At 38.2% G+C, this 21,314-nt stretch overlaps 1 protein-coding gene across 1 annotated transcript; it reads left to right on the top strand.

Moving 5' to 3' along the window:
* Positions 1-19,068: 19,068 nt before the first annotated feature.
* Positions 19,069-20,244, top strand: LOC132556205 (myosin light chain kinase, smooth muscle-like). Its single transcript, XM_060220598.1, has one exon. The coding sequence runs from the start codon at positions 19,069-19,071 to the stop codon at positions 20,242-20,244; it is 1,176 nt and encodes a 391-aa protein (XP_060076581.1).
* Positions 20,245-21,314: the final 1,070 nt, after the last annotated feature.

Raw genomic sequence — 21,314 nt, 5'->3', positions numbered from 1 at the left:
CACATTGTACATTAAAACATCATGCAAGATGTCTGACTTATAAATGGTATCAAATTTTTCATTTGAAAAAAATTAAATGATGTCTTATTACAGATATTGGTCAATTAATTGATGGTCCCAGAAGAGACACCTATCTATCGACACTCTAAGATGTTTTTTATTTATTTATTTACATGTTCAATATTTTCATCATCAATAACAACAGATAAATCACCCTGTATCCTACATTTACAATCATGGCTTTGTTTTATTTCTTTATCTATGCACATTTTGTTGACTTCATACCGTCTTGATATAAACTTGGCATATAAACTATTAAAATTGACTTATAATTACATAAAACCTTTTTTGCTCTTTTTAAAAAGGAGGCTTTCTTTAGCGCATTTCAAAACAACAAATACAGTCATAGTATATATTCAGTTGTCATAAGAGATATTACGACATTCGTAGTTCACCTTCAGTGGCATGGAATATATTCAGTAGACATAAGAGATAATACGACATCCGTAGTTCACCTTCAGTGGCATGGAATATATTCAGTAGACATAAGAGATAATAAGACATCCGTAGTTCACCCTCACAGACATAGAAGATATTCAGTAGACATAAGAGATAATAAGACATCCGTAGTTCACCCTCACAGACATAGAATATATTCAGTAGACATAAGAGATAATAAGACATCCGTAGTTCACCCTCACAGACATAGAAGATATTCAGTAGACATAAGAGATAATAAGACATCCGTAGTTCACCCTCACAGACATAGAATATATTCAGTAGACATAAGAGATAATAAGACATCCGTAGTTCACCCTCACAGACATAGAATATATTCAGTAGACATAAGAGATAATAAGACATCCGTAGTTCACCTTCAGTGGCATGGAATATATTCAGTAGACAAAAGAGATAATAAGACATCCGTAGTTCACCCTCACAGACATAGAAGATATTCAGTAGACATAAAGGATAATAAGACATCCGTAGTTCACCCTCACAAACATAGAAGATATTCAGTAGACATAAGAGATAATAAGACATCCGTAGTTCACCCTCACAGACATAGAAGATATTCAGTAGACATAAGAGATAATAAGACATCCGTAGTTCACCCTCACAGACATAGAAGATATTCAGTAGACATAAGAGATAATAAGACATCCGTAGTTCACCCTCACAGACATAGAATATATTCAGTAGACATAAGAGATAATAAGACATCCGTAGTTCACCCTCACAGACATAGAATATATTCAGTAGACATAAGAGATAATAAGACATCCGTAGTTCACCCTCACAAACATAGAATATATTCAGTAGACATAAGAGATAATACGACATCCGTAGTTCACCCTCACAGACATAGAATATATTCAGTAGACATAAGAGATAATAAGACATCCGTAGTTCACCCTCACAGACATAGAATATATTCAGTAGACATTAGAGAATAATATTGCTCATATAATCCGCCCTCACATGCATGATTAATGTAGATCAGTGTTCAAAATCATAGCCTTTTTGCGTCAGCTGTTAGGATGATAGCATATTGCTCGTTATCAAAGAATTGTTTTCCGATGATTAAATGAAGAAAGCCTCGTACCTTTGTCATCGTCGCCTTTTTGTCGGATGTTTTAATGAAGAAAGCCTCGTGCCTATATCATCGTCGCCTTTTTGTCGGATATTTTAATGAAGAAAGCCTCGTGCCTATGTCATCGTCGCCTTCTTGTCGGATGTTTCAATGAAGAAAACCTCGTGCCTATATCATCGTCGCCTTTCTGTCGGATGATTTAATGAAGAAAGCCTCGTGCCTATATTATCGTCGCCTTTTTGTCGGATGTTTTAATGAAGAAAGCCTCGTGCCTATATCATCGTCGCCTTTTTGTCGGATGTTTTAATGAAAAAAGCATCGTGCCTATATCATCGTCGCCTTTCTGTCGGATGATTTAATGAAGAAAGCATCGTGCCTATATCATCGTCGCCTTTTTGTCGGATGATTAAATGAAGAAAGCCTCGTGCCTATATCATCGTCGCCTTTTGTCGGATGTTTTAATGAAGAAAGCCTCGTGCCTATATCATCGTCGCCTTTCTGTCGGATGATTAAATGAAGAAAGCCTCGTGCCTATATCATCGTCGCCTTTTTGTCGGATGTTTTAATGAAGAAAGCCTCGTGCCTATACCATCGTCGCCTTCTTGTCGGATGTTTTAATGAAGAAAGCCTCGTGCCTATATCATCGTCGCCTTTTTGTCGGATGTTTTAATGAAGAAAGCCTCGTGCCTATATCATCGTCGCCTTTTTGTCGGATGATTTAATGAAGAAAGCCTCGTGCCTATATCATCGTCGCCTTTTTGTCGGATGATTAAATGAAGAAAGCCTCGTGCCTATATTATCGTCGCCTTTTTTTCGAATGTTTTAATGAAGAAAGCCTCGTGCCTATATCATCGTCGCCTTTTTGTCGGATGTTTTAATGAAAAAAGCATCGTGCCTATATCATCGTCGCCTTTCTGTCGGATGATTTAATGAAGAAAGCATCGTGCCTATATCATCGTCGCCTTTTTGTCGGATGATTAAATGAAGAAAGCCTCGTGCCTATATCATCGTCGCCTTTTTGTCGGATGTTTTAATGAAGAAAGCCTCGTGCCTATATCATCGTCGCCTTTCTGTCGGATGATTAAATGAAGAAAGCCTCGTGCCTATATCATCGTCGCCTTTTTGTCGGATGTTTTAATGAAGAAAGCATCGTGCCTATACCATCGTCGCCTTCTTGTCGGATGTTTTAATGAAGAAAGCCTCGTGCCTATATCATCGTCGCCTTTTTGTCGGATGTTTTAATGAAGAAAGCCTCGTGCCTATATCATCGTCGCCTTTTTGTCGGATGTTTTAATGAAGAAAGCCTCGTGCCTATATCATCGTCGCCTTTTTGTCGGATGTTTTAATGAAGAAAGCCTCGTGCCTATATCATCGTCGCCTTTCTGTCGGATGATTTAATGAAGAAAGCCTCGTGCCTATATCATCGTCGCCTTTTTGTCGGATGTTTTAATGAAGATATCCCCTCGTGCGTTAGATTAATTGTTTAGCCTGTCGAGATACCGTTTGTAGGATACTTGAGTGTTACCCCGTTGTCATTCTTGCTGATGTCTCTAGTGGTTCCCTCAGACAATTTGCCACTAATTGATGGGTCAAGTCTTGATGTATTGTATTATCGTTTTTTCTCTGTTACAGCGACATCTATGAGATATTGATCTTTCGTGTGTATAACTATAACCTTTATTTACCTTCAACCACTGTGAGACAAATGCATTAACTTATAATTATCATTGCTGTTTTCATGGATGGAATCGCAAAAGGTCTAACTAAGAAAATAGCCTGAATACCCCTGGAAACCCAGGTGGTTGGGCTGGTGACATCAAGTCCTTTCCACACACAATCGGACTCCGTTGTTCATGGTCAGGGTTAAAAGGTGAGTGCTTATATTCAACTTGAAACAGATTTTCTTTGTCGTGTGAGTCTCGTAGACCATTTTCTATCACTGCTTGGAATCCACAGAATGCTGCACTCTTTCCTTCGCGTGTTTCTCTTATCAGTAACTTCCAGCTTCCCATATATAGCTTATCGTTTCTCCTTTGTCGTGAGGTATTTATGTCTTCTGTTATTGTTATAGATTTTTAGATAACTGACATGACCAAAATGTTTTTTTCTTTAATCTAACTAAATTGACATTGGAGTAGACATTGCTGTAATGTCCAAAGCATGTTAATTGCTGGCATTTTGATAATTTCTTTCGATAGGAGATGAATACCAGGGACAGATGACATGACATTCAGATTTTCATGACTATGATATAACATACCATAATGTTAGATTTCGCTCTTGTCTGTAACAACAAGGTTTTGGTCGATATCCAGTTTTACTGGTTTGTGGTTTTGTCTTTTTACAGAAGCTGAGTTTTATCTGTCAGGGCGCCCACGAATATTATCATTACCATGACTTTATTCAGCATTTGTGAGACAATTTTATGAACTTATACTGCTCAGTTTCGTTGCCCAGATAGATGCACGAGGGGGTTTTATGTGGATTGAAACTGGCGAACCCGGGGGAAATTTATGTGGTCAGCCAGGTAACCCCAATGTCTTAATGTCGTCAACTGCTAGTGTTCTTTATAGACAGTGTAGTAAATGGCAGCTACCAAGATGAAATTCATGCAAGAGGCCTGTCACACGATATCCAGACCGACTTTTTTCCTGATTAGGATACAACATGGCAGTATAAGGGAGATCGTTATTTAAGTTTTGAGAAACGGTAACCGTCACGGGGAGGATAGAAACACACACCTGAGATCGAAACCTTCGATTTCAATAAGCTGAGTTCTGCCGACTTTCGTATCCTTATTAATCTTCATGTCGTAGACTCAACAGTTACTTATACAAAACTGAGATAACTCGCTGATGCCGTCGACGTTCCATAGAAACATATTCTACATCGTTTGTCAATAGATCAGAATACCCATGTCAGTGTCAACTACCAACCATCGAACCTAACTAAGATGTGGACAAAAAAACCACACAAGTCGACTTTCAGCAAACTATTGCAAAATCACAAAAAATGGATTTCTTTTATCACGGAAGGTTTCGAAAAGAACGACCATGTAATATTATAGTTTTGTTTACAATTGAAGTACGGTAGCTATCGATCCAAGATATATGGATCATCGAAAGCTCTTAGTAAGCTCAAATTTATAACTTATAACTTTGAAGTTGCTTTTCATTTGTATGTTTTTTATACGATCCTCGGAATGTGGGCTACCTAAACGATTGAGTGGTAATAGTTACATATATTTTACTGTCTCCATACAATTAAAACCGGGATTAAACATCCGACAACAAGGAATGCCACCATAACAGAACCTCTCAACGCATACCTAATGTTAACCCAGTCACTGTACAGTTTGTTACCAGTGTCAGTGATACCAGATTGGTTTGTTTTGCCTCATCAATCACCTGTCATCGTCTAATATGTACATTATTACTTTGGTATCCTAACCACGAACATTGTCAACTCGTAAAGGATTGCACAAAAGACTTGGAAAACATTGTAGATTTAATTGATCGATTTACGTAACTACCGATAAATCTTTTTTCTTCTCAACCCGGTCATTCTGAACAGATATGGCATTACAGTCTATATATCATTTACTGCATAGGCAGCAAAACAAAGCTGTACAGAAAGAAATCAAACATCAAAGGGAATACCGACACGATAACAGAGTTATATTTCCAATTCAGCTTCAATAAATCTAGGGCAAAATATGAACGACAGAGAAAATCAAACACAGGAAAGTTTTGAAAACGTACAAGGAAAATAATACCAGAAGTTACGGAAAAGTACGAGGAGAATAATACCACAAGTTATGGAAAAGTAACAGGAGAAATAATACCAGAAGTTACGGAAAAGTACGAGGAGAATCATACCAGAAGTTACGGAAAAGTAACAGGAGAAATAATACCAGAAGTTACGGAAAAGTACGAGGAGAATCATACCAGAAGTTACGGAAAAGTAACAGGAGAAATAATACCAGAAGTTACGGAAATGTACGAGGAGAATAATACCACAAGTTACGGAAAAGTAACAGGAGAAATAATACCAGAAGTTACGGAAATGTACGAGGAGAATCATACCAGAAGTTACGGAAAAGTAACAGGAGAAATAATACCAGAAGTTACGGAAATGTACGAGGAGAATAATACCACAAGTTACGGAAAAGTACGAGGAGAATAATACCACAAGTTACGGAAAAGTAACAGGAGAAATAATACCAGAAGTTACGGAAATGTACGAGGAGAATAATACCACAAGTTACGGAAAAGTACGAGGAGAATAATACCACAAGTTACGGAAAAGTACGAGGAGAATAATACCACAAGTTACGGAAAAGTAACAGGAGAAATAATACCAGAAGTTACAGAAAAGTAACAGGAGAAATAATACCAGAAGTTACGGAAAAGTAACAGGAGAAATAATACCAGAAGTTACGGAAATGTACGAGGAGAATAATACCACAAGTTACAGAAAAGTAACAGGAGAAATAATACCAGAAGTTACAGAAAAGTACGAGGAGAATAATACCACAAGTTACAGAAAAGTAACAGGAGAAATAATACCAGAAGTTACAGAAAAGTAACAGGAGAAATAATACCAGAAGTTACAGAAAAGTAACAGGAGAAATAATACCAGAAGTTACAGAAAAGTAACAGGAGAAATAATACCAGAAGTTACAGAAAAGTACGACGAGAATAATACCAGAAGTTACGGAAATGTACGAGGAGAATAATACCAGAAATTATGGAAAAGTAAGAACCTTCTGGTTCATCTCGGGCACTATGTTAATCTTCGTCAATTTAGAATTTGTATGAAAAAAGTAAATGATGAAGATGCAAGTTAATGAAAGATTTACATGCTGATTATTGATACTGGTGTCAGTGTTTTGTAGTGGAAAGGAATATGGAAATCAAAACACATATATAGGTCAGCCATGCACAAATACTTAAAATTTTGTGAAAATGGATAGTATTCTACCAGAAATAACGATTCTCTTCTCCACACTTCCAACGAACTAGTAAACGACACTGGTTATAATAAATACACCCACAGGAAATACTTCTAATGAAAATCAAGATGAATTTTGTCTTTCGTCACTACAATCAAAATAAATGTTTGAAAACAGTGTTTGTCAGGCTACATCGCTACTTATATTGTGTTCATTAAATACATTTCCTGATCTTTTGTTAAAACACTTTCTTTTGAAAATTTGATTATGAGGAATTATCTTACGGAGTAAATTTGTTTGTGTGGTTTTTTTTATATAGGTTGTATACCGACACTAAATATGGGAATAATTCAACATATGTACGTGGTTGATATGATTTCGAATGAACTTCGGTCAACATGAGAGCTTCTCACAGGTTTTTTTCATATATATATAGTGTAAGGTCATCTGAGTGTTTACTGTATGTGTAACATGCGTGGAACATTACATCTGGTAACAAGATGTTCAGTATTATATATATGATACTTAGTGTGATAGTGAATAGATACATGTTTAAGCCGTCCACATATACCCCCATTACATATATTACACTGAGATTACACTGAGATTACACTGAGTTTACACTGATATTACACTGAGATTACACTGAGCTTACACTGATATTACACTGAGATTACACTGAGATTACACTGAGATTACACTGAGCTTACACTGATATTACACTGAGATTACACTGAGATTACACTGAGCTTACACTGAGATTACACTGAGATTACACAGAGATTACACTGAGCTTACACTGATATTACACTGATATTACACTGAGATTACACTGAGCTTACACTGAGCTTACACTGAGATTACACTGAGATTACACTGAGCTTACACTGAGATTACACTGAGATTACACTGAGATTACACTGATATTACACTGAGATTACACTGATATTACACTGATATTACACTGAGATTACACTGAGCTTACACTGAGATTACACTGAGATTACACTGAGCTTACACTGAGATTACACTGAGATTACACTGAGCTTACACTGAGATTACACTGAGATTACACTGAGATACACTGAGATTACACTGAGATTACACTGAGATACACTGAGATTACACTGAGATTACACTGAGCTTACACTGAGATTACACTGAGATTACACTGAGCTTACACTGAGCTGACACTGAGATTACAGTATCGTGTACCAAGGTGTAAATAAAAAAGTAAATGGGTTTGAACTTTTGTGTCGGAGTATTTTCCACGCGCGCGTTAATCTCATGAGGTTATAGGTACCTGCTAAACTGTATAACTTGAACAGTTCAAACCTGCCAGTTCAAACTACAATAATAAAGACTGTACAGATTTTAAGATTGAGTGAGTTTTTTTATCATTATTCATTCATTCTTGTTTTTTCAATTTTCATTCATCTACCATTTTTTACAGTTCTTACCGATCTCTGGTACATCAATATAGAATGACATCCGGCAAGACGAAGATGTAAGGACGACACTTGTCAAATATCCGGCAAATCATATTTATTTTCCTAACAGAAAAAAATGTGGTAACTTCCCGATTCTTATTGACAAACACTACGGCGTATGGGGAACCTTGGTTAACCTAGGAGAGCACAAATACGGGTACCCTTATATTTACCCGATGATTTAATGGTAGGATGATGGCAAAGTGTCATGGATGTAGTTCCCACAAAACATCATTTAATCTGGGGGCGACACCTTTGTGAAGTTGTTCCCTGTGTGGGTGTAGCGTCCGCCTGGATGTCTATAGGACAACCGTGTGGAGGATCACAGATGTTTACAGTGGAAAGGGAGTACATAAATACTGGGCTATTTCTATTGTAATTTCACATGAAAGGTTATGATTTATTAAAGTGCTTTCAATTAACTGGGAATATTACAATGGAACCAAGCCTTCCACTTCTTCATAGCAAGATATGCCGCACATGTACTTAAGAATATTTTTTCCTCTTTTTTTATTTTCGTTGTTTTCTGGTGTGTAAACTGCATATATATACACCAATAACGTGTCACACAGTCTCCAACTTTCTCTACCTCCGATAACGATTCTGTTGTCACCCACTCTCCAACTTTCTCTACCTCCAATAACGATTCAGTTGTCACCCACTCTCCAACATTCTCTACCTCCAATAACGATTCTGTTGTCACCCACTCTCCAACTTTCTCTACCTCCAATAACGATTCTGTTGTCACCCACTCTCCAACATTCTCTACCTCCGATAACGTGTCACAGTCTCCAACTTTCTCTACCTCCAATAACGATTCAGTTGTCACCCACTCTCCAACTTTCTCTACCTCCAATAACGATTCAGTTGTCACCCACTCTCCAACTTTCTCTACCTCCAATAACGATTCTGTTGTCACCCACTCTCCAACATTCTCTACCTCCGATAACGATTCTGTTGTCACCCACTCTCCAACTTTCTCTACCTCCAATAACGATTCAGTTGTTACCCACTCTCCAACTTTCTCTACCTCCAATAACGATTCAGTTGTCGCCCACTCTCCAACTTTCTCTACCTCCAATAACGATTCAGTTATCGCCCACTCTCCAACTTTCTCTACCTCCAATAACGTATCACACAGTCTCCAACTTGGTGTGTGTATGTAATTGTTCATTGTTTTCCTATTGTTGAACGTCTGGTTAATTCTTATGATCATTTTATGACAGATTTTGTTAGTTTGCCAGATGAGTGCATGCATGTATGTAATGTGAAGTCAACTGTATAGTGCCATCACAATGAAGTATACTGCTGAAGACACTCTGCAGGAAAAACACTATGTCATTTGTTGTGTACATTACCGCAATGCTGTGCGTTAGACAGCTGGTAATGAATCACTCGGCAACATTTTCTTGCGTGAATGTTGTTATTACCGATATTTCTTTTCGTTTAGAAGTTCTGTGAATTAGTTTGTCAGTGACGCAATGATACGTTTTGTCATTTCCTTTTACGCGATGATGAATTTTTCATTTCCGTTTGACTAGATATTACATCCTGGCATTTCCTGTTGACATAACGATACAATTTTGTTTTGCGCTATGATACATTTTTTTTCTTTTTCTGTTGACGGAATATCTATCAATGTCCTTATGTGCTGATTGTATAATCCACTCTTCCAATTCTAATCATTATGATCACGTTACGACGATAAGCACATTTACATTGTAAGCATTCGTGTCACATCTGATTTTCTTTGAATAGTGATATCGACTCATGATAAACATATAAATTTATGAGAAATTGATCGAAAAAAATCAACTAACTTATTGTTTAGCAAGTGGTCATTATTACTCTACCCACAAGTCCAGTCTTATTTAAACACTTTATTCACTAGTGTGTCTTTTATAAAATTGATGTTATCGATACTGACCACAGGCAGAATACACATCTAAATCTAAATCGATTAATCAGACCTAATAAACCGACGTCCATTTCCATTACCGTGTGGTTCAGATAATGATGTCCAGTGTTATTATCATTGTTACTTACAAACCCTGCTATTTCATGGACTTACTATCCCTTACAGGCAGGAGCGTATAACAGAGTCACACACAAACGGTTTCGCCATCAGACGGCCTTCATTTGACACTCGTACAACAAAGCCTGATCCAATTACTTACGAACAGGTTCCCTTCCCTTGTCAGCTTCTACAACATCGTAAACTCCCATCATCGTGTAGGACTAAGGTTGACACTTGACACGGTCGTGTGGGAAGAACGAAATCCGTTTCTGTCAACTACGATAGTTTCAAACGCATCTTAATACACTGTTGTGTCAACTGCTGAATACTAAAATCACGTCAGAAAGGTTTATATATCAATGTACGCTTATGTAAAGAAAAAACAACATGTATGCTCAGAAATGAATTTACCAAATCGTCACAAAAAGCTTCAAATAGCGTGATAACGACAATGAATATCTGAGGTTATAAACAAGTGATTGCCTATAATTTGTACGGTGCTCCTTGTTGATATTTCGTTATATATATATGGTTACAAAACTTTTACATGACGGTGTGGTCGATGGAAAAATAGATGCCTACCCTCCAATTATATACCTTGTCTTATTACGGTGTGGTCTATGAAACAATGGACGCTTATCCTCCCCTTACGTACCTGGCCTTATTACGTCTCCCCTTACACACCTGGCCTTATTACGTCCCCCTTACGTACCTGGCCTTATTACGTCTCCCTTACACACCTTGTCTTATTACGTCTCCCCTTACACACCTGGTCTTATTACGTCTCCCCTTACACACCTGGCCTTATTACGTTTCCCCTTACACACCTGGCCTTATTACGTTTCCCCTTACACACCTTGTCTTATTACGTCTCCCTTACGTACCTGGCCTTATTACGTCTCCCCTTACACACCTTGTCTTATTATTCTCTAAAACTTTCAAGGTTCTCCATAAAAATATTTCTTTTGTTGAAAATCTCTCTACAACTATGGTCTTTTTTCTAGTAAATTGTCTCACATGGTGTTTTGTTTAAGATGTCGCCTTTTGTAGATGTGGCTAGTGTAACAGTGATTAGTTGATTGACATGGCATTCAATAAGGTTGACTTTTCCCTAATGTCTAGATGCTACGTCACTGTAGTACGGTGTATATTTATTTGGTGGATATTAAAGGCCCAATTGACGATTTTCTGTCCATTTTCTTCATGACTCCAAAGTTTCGGTAAACATGATTTACCGGTCTAATAAAATCAGCGTTTTATTTCTCTCCTTTTTTTCGTTCTGCAGAGGTATTAAGTAGTGGGTTAAGATTAGCCAAGATGTCTACAAAAGAAAAACAAGAACACCAACAATCCATTCCAATCTCTCCCCCGAAAATTAAGTATTTCACCGACCTAACCTGTTATTGAGGCCGTCCAAGCTGTGAGAAACCTTGGTGTACACTTTGATAGCACTCTGAACATGGAGAAACAGATAAACTCAATTGCCAGATCCTGTTATCACCAAATCAGAAACATTAGGGGTATCCGTCAGTTCATCACCACAGATGCATGCAAGACATTGGTACATTCTCTTGTTACTTCTAGGTTAGACTATGGTAACGCGTTACTCGTTGGTGTATCTGATACACTAATGAGCCGCCTGCAGAGGGTACATAACACCGCAGCATGCCTAGTTACCCGTACTCGAAAGAGGGACCACATTACACCAGTCCTTTACTCATTGCATTGGCTGCCCGTGCGATTCCGGTCACAGTACAAGATTTTGATGTATACATACAAGGCAATAAATAAAACAGCTCCTGAATATTTGCAGGAACTTGTCACCGTTTATCGGCCGTCACGATCACTACGATCGGAGACAGAATCCTTGTTGTGCGTTCCGAACTCTCGGACTGTAACTTATGGTAACCGGTGCTTTGGAAAGGTAGCGGCCACTTTGTGGAACAGCTTACCATCTGCTACTAGAAAGTCAAAATCCCTGGCCAAATTCAAGAGGGATATTAAAACCCACCTGTTTACGTCTGCATTTTAGACTCTCACGCAGACGTCATGTATATACATACTTTCACCACTACTTACTCGATTTGGTAACTGTGTTACATATGTTGATTACTGTGTTATACATGTTCTGTAAATTTTGTAGTAAGATTATTATGTAATTGTGAAGCGCATTAGAGTATTTTGTCAAAATAGATAATGCGCTATATAAATGTTGTATATTATTATTATTGTTATTATTATTGAAATGCCATGTTCCTAATTAATACAATCAGCAAATATTGCCTGTCGGGCAACAATCGTCAGTAGCGACCGTTTTTTATCTGCTATTTCTGCAGTAGTTGTAGCAAATCACTACGATGGTAATTTAAAATCATTTTTATTTCGTTACTAGAGAGTTACATCTGTTTGTTTTAACAGCTTTTGCTTTGCAGCTTTAGATAACTTGCTATCCAGCATTTACAAAAGTAGAAGGCTGATTGATAAGTTCTGAGCCTCATATTTAAGGGTTTGGCCTTGCCGGACATATTGCGTCGTTTTTCAAAAGATCCCCTTCAGCATCTACACACGTTTGCAAGCAATGTTTATGGGCCACAATGCCACTTTTAAAGAAGTCCTTATCTTGGCCGTTTAGAAAGCTCTTCGCTGCATCATCTGACCGAAAGTGGGTTTCGGAAATTGCCTTTTCCAATTTTGGAAATCTGACGGAGTGAAATAAGGTGGATGCTCAATCGATTGAAAGTCACAATCGTTAAAATCGACGACGTCCGCCTGATGTGCTTCTGATCAAGTGTCAGAAGTCTTGGTACCTAAGACTCTGCTTGCCATCCACCTTTTCACTGTAGCATATGAAGGGGCATCATTCACTAGTGTTGCTACCATATCAGTATGGATATCCTGAAGTGCTAGTTGTTTCATTCACTATATTGAATCACTGCTCTTTCAGCGATTATGTCCAATTTTCAAAAGTTCCTTACCTTGTTTACTTAAGAATGCTACCTCTTTGGCATAAACTGACCAAATGACACCAGTCTTCAGGTATAGAACCGTATATTTTTTCTTTGATTTGGACGGGTTTTTTTTAATGAAATACGCTTCTGATTAATTCGCAACCCTTTATTCATACCGCCTTTCTGTGAGAAGAAAGCTCTCATAACAAGGGAACGAAGTCGTTCCTTCAGTTTATAATGGGGTATGGTGGTGGGGTGTTCCCCAGCCAACACTAATTATCTGGTATGTTATAGGGTGGAAAAATGAAATGTTATCATAGAAGAAATGTTTTTAGAAGCGGGTGTTGAATGTAGTCCGACATTATATATTAGAAGATTATCAAACAGTATTACTCAGGAGAAATATGATTATGAAACACATTAAAAATGCAAAACAGTGTATTGTAATAATTGTAATAATTTCATCTCCCGCTTCGAACCGGGCGGCAGCCATTATGAAATTGTCATGTAGTGTTACTTTTCTCAGCAGCCTATGTATCTCTGTATCAGAATCTTTGGATGCTCTCTGTCTTGTTGGAGATTTTCAGTTTCAGGAAGAGGATGGTTAAAATATTTTAGCAGACGACAATATTTGCTAGGTGTAAAGCAGATATAGAAACGCGGGAAACAAATCTGTTCCGATAAAAATTTCCATAATGTCATATTTGGTAATTATTATATGCTTATTATTTGTCTTGAGCAAATTTAATTACTTTAATTCAAAGTTTAGCATCAAACATTTATAAGGGTTATCTCTTATTACAGAATATGTAATTGATGTATTCATACGCCTAGATCAATGGTAATCTGGCTAAATTCATCGACAAATGGAACGGGATAAATATGGTAGTTTCATTGAATCCAACTCGAGTAGAAATATACCGGTGTGGAATGTGTCGGGCCAACTCACGAATGAATTTTGAATGACTGGAAATGGCGCGAATTATCTGTCTATGTCACGACATGATTTAGTTTTCAGTTGCATCACGCGCATTTATTCGGTTTGCAAAAAGGTTTTTCTTTCATACTAACATGAAGAATATCGGCAAGTTTGAATATAAGTATTTTTCCCGTTAAAGCATTATCCTTTTGTAAATATAGCTATTCGTCATGTCATGTGAATGACTGTTATATTTATTTTTGTTTCGCTCTATGCTGTTTCAAAATTGTATAAATGAAACACAAGCGAAAAGCACATTCAAAAACAAATTTAAAGTTAGATACAGTGAAGCAGAAGAATTATTTAAACTGCATCATACAGCTTTTTCCAGTGATGATAAGTGCCTTATTTTTGAAACCTGGGAGGCGACTGAGGAAAATCCAATGTAATTTTCAATAGATCTGATAACTTTAAACCCAAGTTATAATTATCCTGAATAGCAATCTAAGATAAGCAATGTTTTGTATCTCTAGTCTCCCTGCCTAGATGTGATATATCGACTTAATGTGATTTCTGTGTATCCTTTTCACTTACCTAACCCGCAGTATAAGATAATTTGCGTGATATGACAAACTAATTCAACAGGGTTGTCATAGAGGATCTACCTTCTTTTCTGATTTGTGTATATCTTGGCGTGTAAGCTTTGTATATATATAACCCAATCTATACACTAGGCTCTGAATCATTGTACTAGTATATGATTTTGGAAGAATCCCCGATATCATTGACCATGATCGGTCAATTTGTTCTCGGTCTATATACTGCCTATGATGGTCATTCTGTTCTAATTAACACCGTCTATAGCTGAAGATAGCCCATCAAATACTTCGCTGAAAGCACTAATTATATAATCTACTGTATCTCCTCTGTTTGTTGTCGGTTGTAACATTGGACAGAAATATCAAGGAAATATAGCACGATTTGTGAGGGTTAACACATCACATCTCTCCTGATAAGTCAGGCTATTTTGTTTCTACCCCTCCTCCCCCCCCCCCCTCTCTCTCTCTCTCTCTCTCTCTCTCTCTCTCTCTCTCTCTCTCTCTCTCTCTCTGTTGAGAAATATTTTTTCGACTTCAAGAGAACGATATTCTTAAATACATTGCAACTTAATGAACACGTAACCAAATAATGATTCTATATGCAGTTTCCTCGAACCATCATAATCATGTTGCTATTGGCAATGCCATTTTATCGTTACTCATGAGATTTTGTTTATCAAAAAAAGAAAGAGGGAACTTGATAAAGAAATCAACTGGACACAAATGTTTCACGATCTTTCACTAGTATTTTCACATGCCAATCGTACATTATGGACACCGACTTATAACATTCCATTTATTTTGAAACACGCAATGGAGACGGTCGTGACACACTCAATTTTATTGGGCTTTCCAAGCCGTCTAATTTCTGCTCGGAGACGGGCGATTTTGTCCGGAGATGATCGATTGTAAGCAAGTGTTGATCTTCGTCTCGGCCTAAAGCCTGGGACCAATCGATTGATGTACTTTGTTGACGTTTATCAATTACTCGCGAAGCGCCGGTCATAAATCATGTTGAACATGAAGCTTTGATGTAACCTATAACCTTTTTGAAAACGCCAATTGCATGATTTTTTATTCCGTACTCGAAAGGGAAACCGGAAGTGCTGTTCGGTTCTATTACAGGCCAGGGTTTTATCGATTTGACCAGCCTGCGCGTCAAGATAAGTGGGTAGACCAATGCTCGTAATTCGTTTGGCGATCCTAATTTATCGTTAACCACAAAATAATGTAGATCCGTTGTGGCATACGAATCTGGGCGATTAAAGACAGATATTTTGTACTCCTCTACTGACATCTTCTGATGTTCCTGGTATCTGGTTCACCACACTCGAGGAGACGTTTGAAAACAAGACGAAGCATTGAATAAATTTTTTAAAACTTGGTATCAAACATACGCAGTAAGAGTATAAACTATATGTCGAACAACCGATTTACAGAACACGGATGCAAGGTGACAAAAAAGCGAAAATCAAGGGACAAACCAATGGAACTCGGGGAGACAAAACAGTGTCAATCAGGGGACAATTCAATGGAGCTCGGCGGGTGTGGGGGGAGGACAAAGTCATGGAAGTCATGGGACCAAATAGTAGAAATCATGGGACAAAACGGTGGAAATCAGGGAACAAAACAGTGGATCTCTGGGTCCAAACAGTGGAAATCGGGGGATAAATCATTGGAACTCAGGGTACAAAACAATGGAACCTGGGTCAAAACAATGGAAATCAGGGATAAAACGATGGAACCTGGGTCAAAACAATGGAAATCAGGGACAAAACATTGAACATCAAGGGAAAAGCAGATATCAAACAATTGAAATTAGGGACAAAATAGCATAAATCTACCATTGTTGAGGTAAACAATAAAACATTTCCAACAAATCATATTGTATTTGGCCTTTTATCGCCTTAATTTACATCAAATGAAGTCAATAAATCATCTTAGATACATTCTGTCACATTCGACATACGAATGTCTCCATTTACAATAACCACACACAACACATGCCCGCGTGGTCATGGATTCCAGTGGACTGCCAAAATACACATAGAAGACAGAAGGTCCATTGATGGAAATACATCCAAAACACAAGAAACAGAAGGTGTATTGGTGTTCCAAGACACAAAGGAAACAGAAGGTGTAGTGGTGTTCCAAGACACATAGGAAACAGAAGGTGTAGTGGTGTTCCAAGGTACATAGGAAATAGAAGGTGAATTGGTGTTCCAAGGTACATAGGAAACAGAAGGTGTATTGGTATTCCAAGACACATAGGAAACAGAACGTGTATTGGTGTTCCAAGACACAAAGGAAACAGAAGGTGTAGTGGTGTTCCAAGGTACATAGGAAACAGAAGGTGTATTGGTGTTCCAAGGTACATAGGAAACAGAACGTGTATTGGTGTTCCAAGACACAAAGGAAACAGAAGGTGTAGTTGTGTTCCAAGGTACATGGGAAACAGAAGGTGAATTGGTGTTCCAAGGTACATAGGAAACAGAATGTGTATTGGTGTTCCAAGACACATAGGAAACAGAAGGTGTAGTGGTGTTCCAAGGTACATAGGAAACAGAATGTGTAGTGGTGTTCCAAGGTACATAGGAAACAGAATGTGTAGTGGTGTTCCAAGACACTAAGGAAACAGAAGGTGTAGTGGTGTTCCAAGGTACATAGGAAACAGAATGTGTATTGGTGTTCCAAGGTACATAGGAAACAGAAGGTGTATTGGTGTTCCAAGACACATAGGAAACAGAACGTGTATTGGTGTTCCAAGACACAAAGGAAACAGAAGGTGTAGTTGTGTTCCAAGGTTCATGGGAAACAGAAGGTGAATTGGTAATCCAAGGTACATAGGAAACAGAATGTGTATTGGTGTTCCAAGACACATAGGAAACAGAAGGTGTAGTGGTGTTCCAAGGTACATAGGAAACAGAATGTGTAGTGGTGTTCCAAGGTACATAGGAAACAGAAGGTGAATTGGTGTTCCAAGGTACATAAGAAACAGAAGGTGTATTGGTGTTCCAAGACACATAGGAAACAGAACGTGTATTGGTGTTCCAAGACACAAAGGAAACAGAAGGTGTAGTGGTGTTCCAAGGTACATAGGAAACAGAATGTGTAGTGGTGTTCCAAGACAAACAGGAAACAGAATGTGTAGTGGTGTTCCAAGGTACATAGGAAACAGAACGTGTAGTGGTGGTCCAAGGTACATAGGAAACAGAATGTGTAGTGGTGTTCCAAGACAAACAGGAAACAGAATGTGTAGTGGTGTTCCAAGACAAATAGGAAACAGAATGTGTAGTGGTGTTCCAAGACAAACAGGAGACAGAAGGTATAGTGGTGTTCCAATGTGCATAGGAAACAGAATGTGTAGTGATGTTCCAAGACACAAAGGAAACAGAAGGTGTAGTGGTGTTCCAAAACACATAGGAATCAGAAGGTGTAGTGATGTTTCAAGACACAAAGGAAACAGAAGGTGTATTGGTGTTCCAAGACACATAGGAAACAGAAGGTGAAGTGATGTTCAAAGACACATAGGAAACAGAAGGTGTATTGGTGTTCCAAGACAAACAGGAAACAGAAGGTGAAGTGATGTTCAAAGACACATAGGAAACAGAAGGTGTATTGGTGTTCCAAGACACAAAGGAAACAGAAAGTGTATTGGTGTTCCAAGACACAAAGGAAACAGAAGGTGTATTGGTGTTCCAAGACACATAGGAAACAGAAGGTGTAGTGATGTTTCAAGACACAAAGGAAACAGAAGGTGTAGTGGTGTTCCAAGACACATAGGAAACAGAAGGTGACGTGATGTTCCAAGACACATAGGAAACAGAATGTGTAGTAGTGTTCCAAGACACATAGGAAACAGAAGGTGACGTGATGTTCCAAGAGAAACAGGAAACAGAAGGTGTATTGGTGTTCCAAGACACAAAGGAAACAGAATGTGTAGTGGTGTTCCAAGGTACATAGGAAACAGAAGGTGTATTGGTGTTCCAAGACACAAAGGAAACAGAAGGTGTAGTGGTGTTCCAAGACACATAGGAAACAGAAGGTGTAGTGGTGTTCCAAGGTACATAGGAAACAGAAGGTGAATTGGTGTTCCAAGACACATAGGAAACAGAATGTGTATTGGTGTTCCAAGACACATAGGAAACAGAAGGTGTAGTGGTGTTCCAAGGTACATAGGAAACAGAATGTGAAGTGGTGTTCCATGGTACATAGGAAACAGAATGTGTAGTGGTGTTCCAAGACAAACAGGAAACAGAATGTGTAGTGGTGTTCCAAAACACATAGGAAACAGAAGGTGTAGTGATGTTTCACGACACAAAGGAAACAGAAGGTGTAGTGGTGTTCCAAGACACATAGGAAACAGAAGGTGAAGTGATGTTCAAAGACACATAGGAAACAGAAGGTGTAGTGGTGTTCCAAGACAAACAGGAAACAGAAGGTGAAGTGATGTTCAAAGACACATAGGAAACAGAAGGTGTATTGGTGTTCCAAGACACAAAGGAAACAGAAAGTGTATTGGTGTTCCAAGACACAAAGGAAACAGAATGTGTATTGGTGTTCCAAGACACATAGGAAACAGAAGGTGTAGTGGTGTTCCAAGGTACATAGGAAACAGAATGTGTAGTGGTGTTCCAAGGTACATAGGAAACAGAATGTGTAGTGGTGTTCCAAGACAAACAGGAAATAGAATGTGTAGTGGTGTTCCAAGGTACATAGGAAACAGAAGGTGTAGTGGTGGTCCAAGGTACATAGGAAACAGAATGTGTAGTGGTGTTCCAAGACAAACAGGAAACAGAATGTGTAGTGGTGTTCCAAGACACATAGGAAACAGAATGTGTAGTGGTGTTCCAAGACACATAGGAAACAGAAGGGGATGTGGTGTTCCAAGGTACATAGGAAAAAGAAGGTGTAGTGATATTCCAAGGTACATAGGAAACAGAAGGTGTATTGGTGTTCCAAGACACAAAGGAAACAGAAGGTGTAGTGGTGTTCCAAGACACATAGGAAACAGAAGGTGTAGTGATGTTCCAAGACACAAAGGAATCAGAAGGTGTTTTGGTGTTCCAAGACACATAGGAAACAGAAGATGTAGTGATGATCCAAGACAAACAGGAAACAGAAGGTGTAGTGGTGTTCCAGGACACATAGGAAATAGAAGGTGTAGTGATGTTCCAAAACAAACAGGAAACAGAAGGTGTAGTGGTGTCCCAAGACACATAGGAAACAACAGAAGGTGTAGTGGTGTTCCAAGACAAACAGGAAACAAAAGGTTTAGTGGTGTTCCAAGACACATAGGAAACAGAAGGTGTAGTGGTGTTCCAAGAAACATAGGAAACAGAAGGTTTAGTGGTATTCCAAGGTACATAGGAAACAGAATGTGTGTTGGTGTTCCAAGACACATAGGAAACAGAATGTGTAGTGGTGTTCCAAGACACATAGGAAACAGAAGGTTTATTGGTGTTCAAAGGTACATAGGAAACAGAAGGTGTAGTGGTGTTCCAAGAAACATAGGAAACAGAAGGTTTAGTGGTATTCCAAGGTACATAGGAAACAGAATGTGTATTGGTGTTCCAAGACACATAGGAAACAGAAGGTGTAGTGGTTTTCCAAGACACATAGGAAACAGAATGTGTATTGGTGTTCCAAGACACATAGGAAAAAGAAGGCTTTTCAGTCCTATTTTCAGGACTTCGGATGATTTTTTCCATTTCCCTTTATGACTATAATTAGTCAATACTTCCGTTGGATTAGGAGACAGATGAAGTCAGCAATTCGTCCAACATTGTGTCATTACGGCTCATCTGTAATTATTGACTTGTACTTGTATGTAGCAAACACGCGAAAAATTAATTTAAAAACCTTAGCTTAGATTTATGCAGTACTATCAATGAATGTCTGTATCACAGTGTAACCCATAGTCATTTGAAATATATCTTTAAACAAGCAATAGAATACCGGTATGAAACTCCCGTATTAGATAAAGCCATTGTACAATGTGAACAAATAAGGTGGTTGGTGGTGGTGATGGTGTTGGAGGCGGGGCAGCGGCGGTGGTGGTGGTGGTAGTAATTGTTATGGCGGTGCTAGTGGTTGTGGTGGTGGTGGTGGTGGTAGTAGTAGTAGTAGTACTAGTAATGTAGTAGTAGTGGTGGTGGTGGTGGTAGTAGTAGTAGTAGTAGTAGTAGTAGTGGTGGTGGTGGTAGTAGTAGTAGTAGTAGTAGTAGTAGTAGTAGTGGCAGTAGTAGTAGTGGTGGTAGCATATATCTGTATAAATTTAGTACAAAATACAAACACTTAAAACGATACTAGTTCTGTTTTAATTGTTCGAATAACGACGATTTAAATCCATGTACCAACACGTGCTTTAGTTTTCTATCCGGATATGAACGCACACAAAATATTTTTAATGAAAAGCTAGCAAAAAACCTGTAAACGCGAGCAAAAATTTGTTTGACAATGAAATATAGGTATTGAGTGGCTCATAACAGCTCTGTGAACTTTTTTTCAGATTTCAGTCGTTTCAATAAATTGTCGCTACGACCAAGCGAACAATGTATGTGGCATTTCACAGTTTAAATAGCTCTTTTGGCTGTGAATACCCGCGACTATGAAGTCAAAACAGCTCAATAATGTTTCATTATAACTAAAGTAGACCATATGGTATAACATAGAGCGAAGGAAATCCAACCTTATACTTAAACTTTTCTAGATAAAATCATTTCACACGCTATCTAAATGTCATCTCCTCTCTAAACCTTCCTTAGAACAAGGAATTTCTCCTTTGGTGTCA

The sequence above is a fragment of the Ylistrum balloti genome, unplaced genomic scaffold (genome assembly GCF_031769215.1).
Source record: "Ylistrum balloti isolate Yb309-2 unplaced genomic scaffold, AGI_CSIRO_Ybal_v1 Utg370554, whole genome shotgun sequence".
NCBI classification, from domain to species: Eukaryota; Metazoa; Mollusca; class Bivalvia; order Pectinida; family Pectinidae; genus Ylistrum; species Ylistrum balloti.
This window is presented reverse-complemented; position numbering and strand designations above follow the sequence as displayed.

What these genes read in the sequence shown, in the direction of transcription:
- LOC132556205 (XM_060220598.1), top strand. Translation starts at nt 19,069, where the DNA reads ATGTGTATTGGTGTTCCAAGACACATAGGAAACAGAAGGTGTAGTGGT.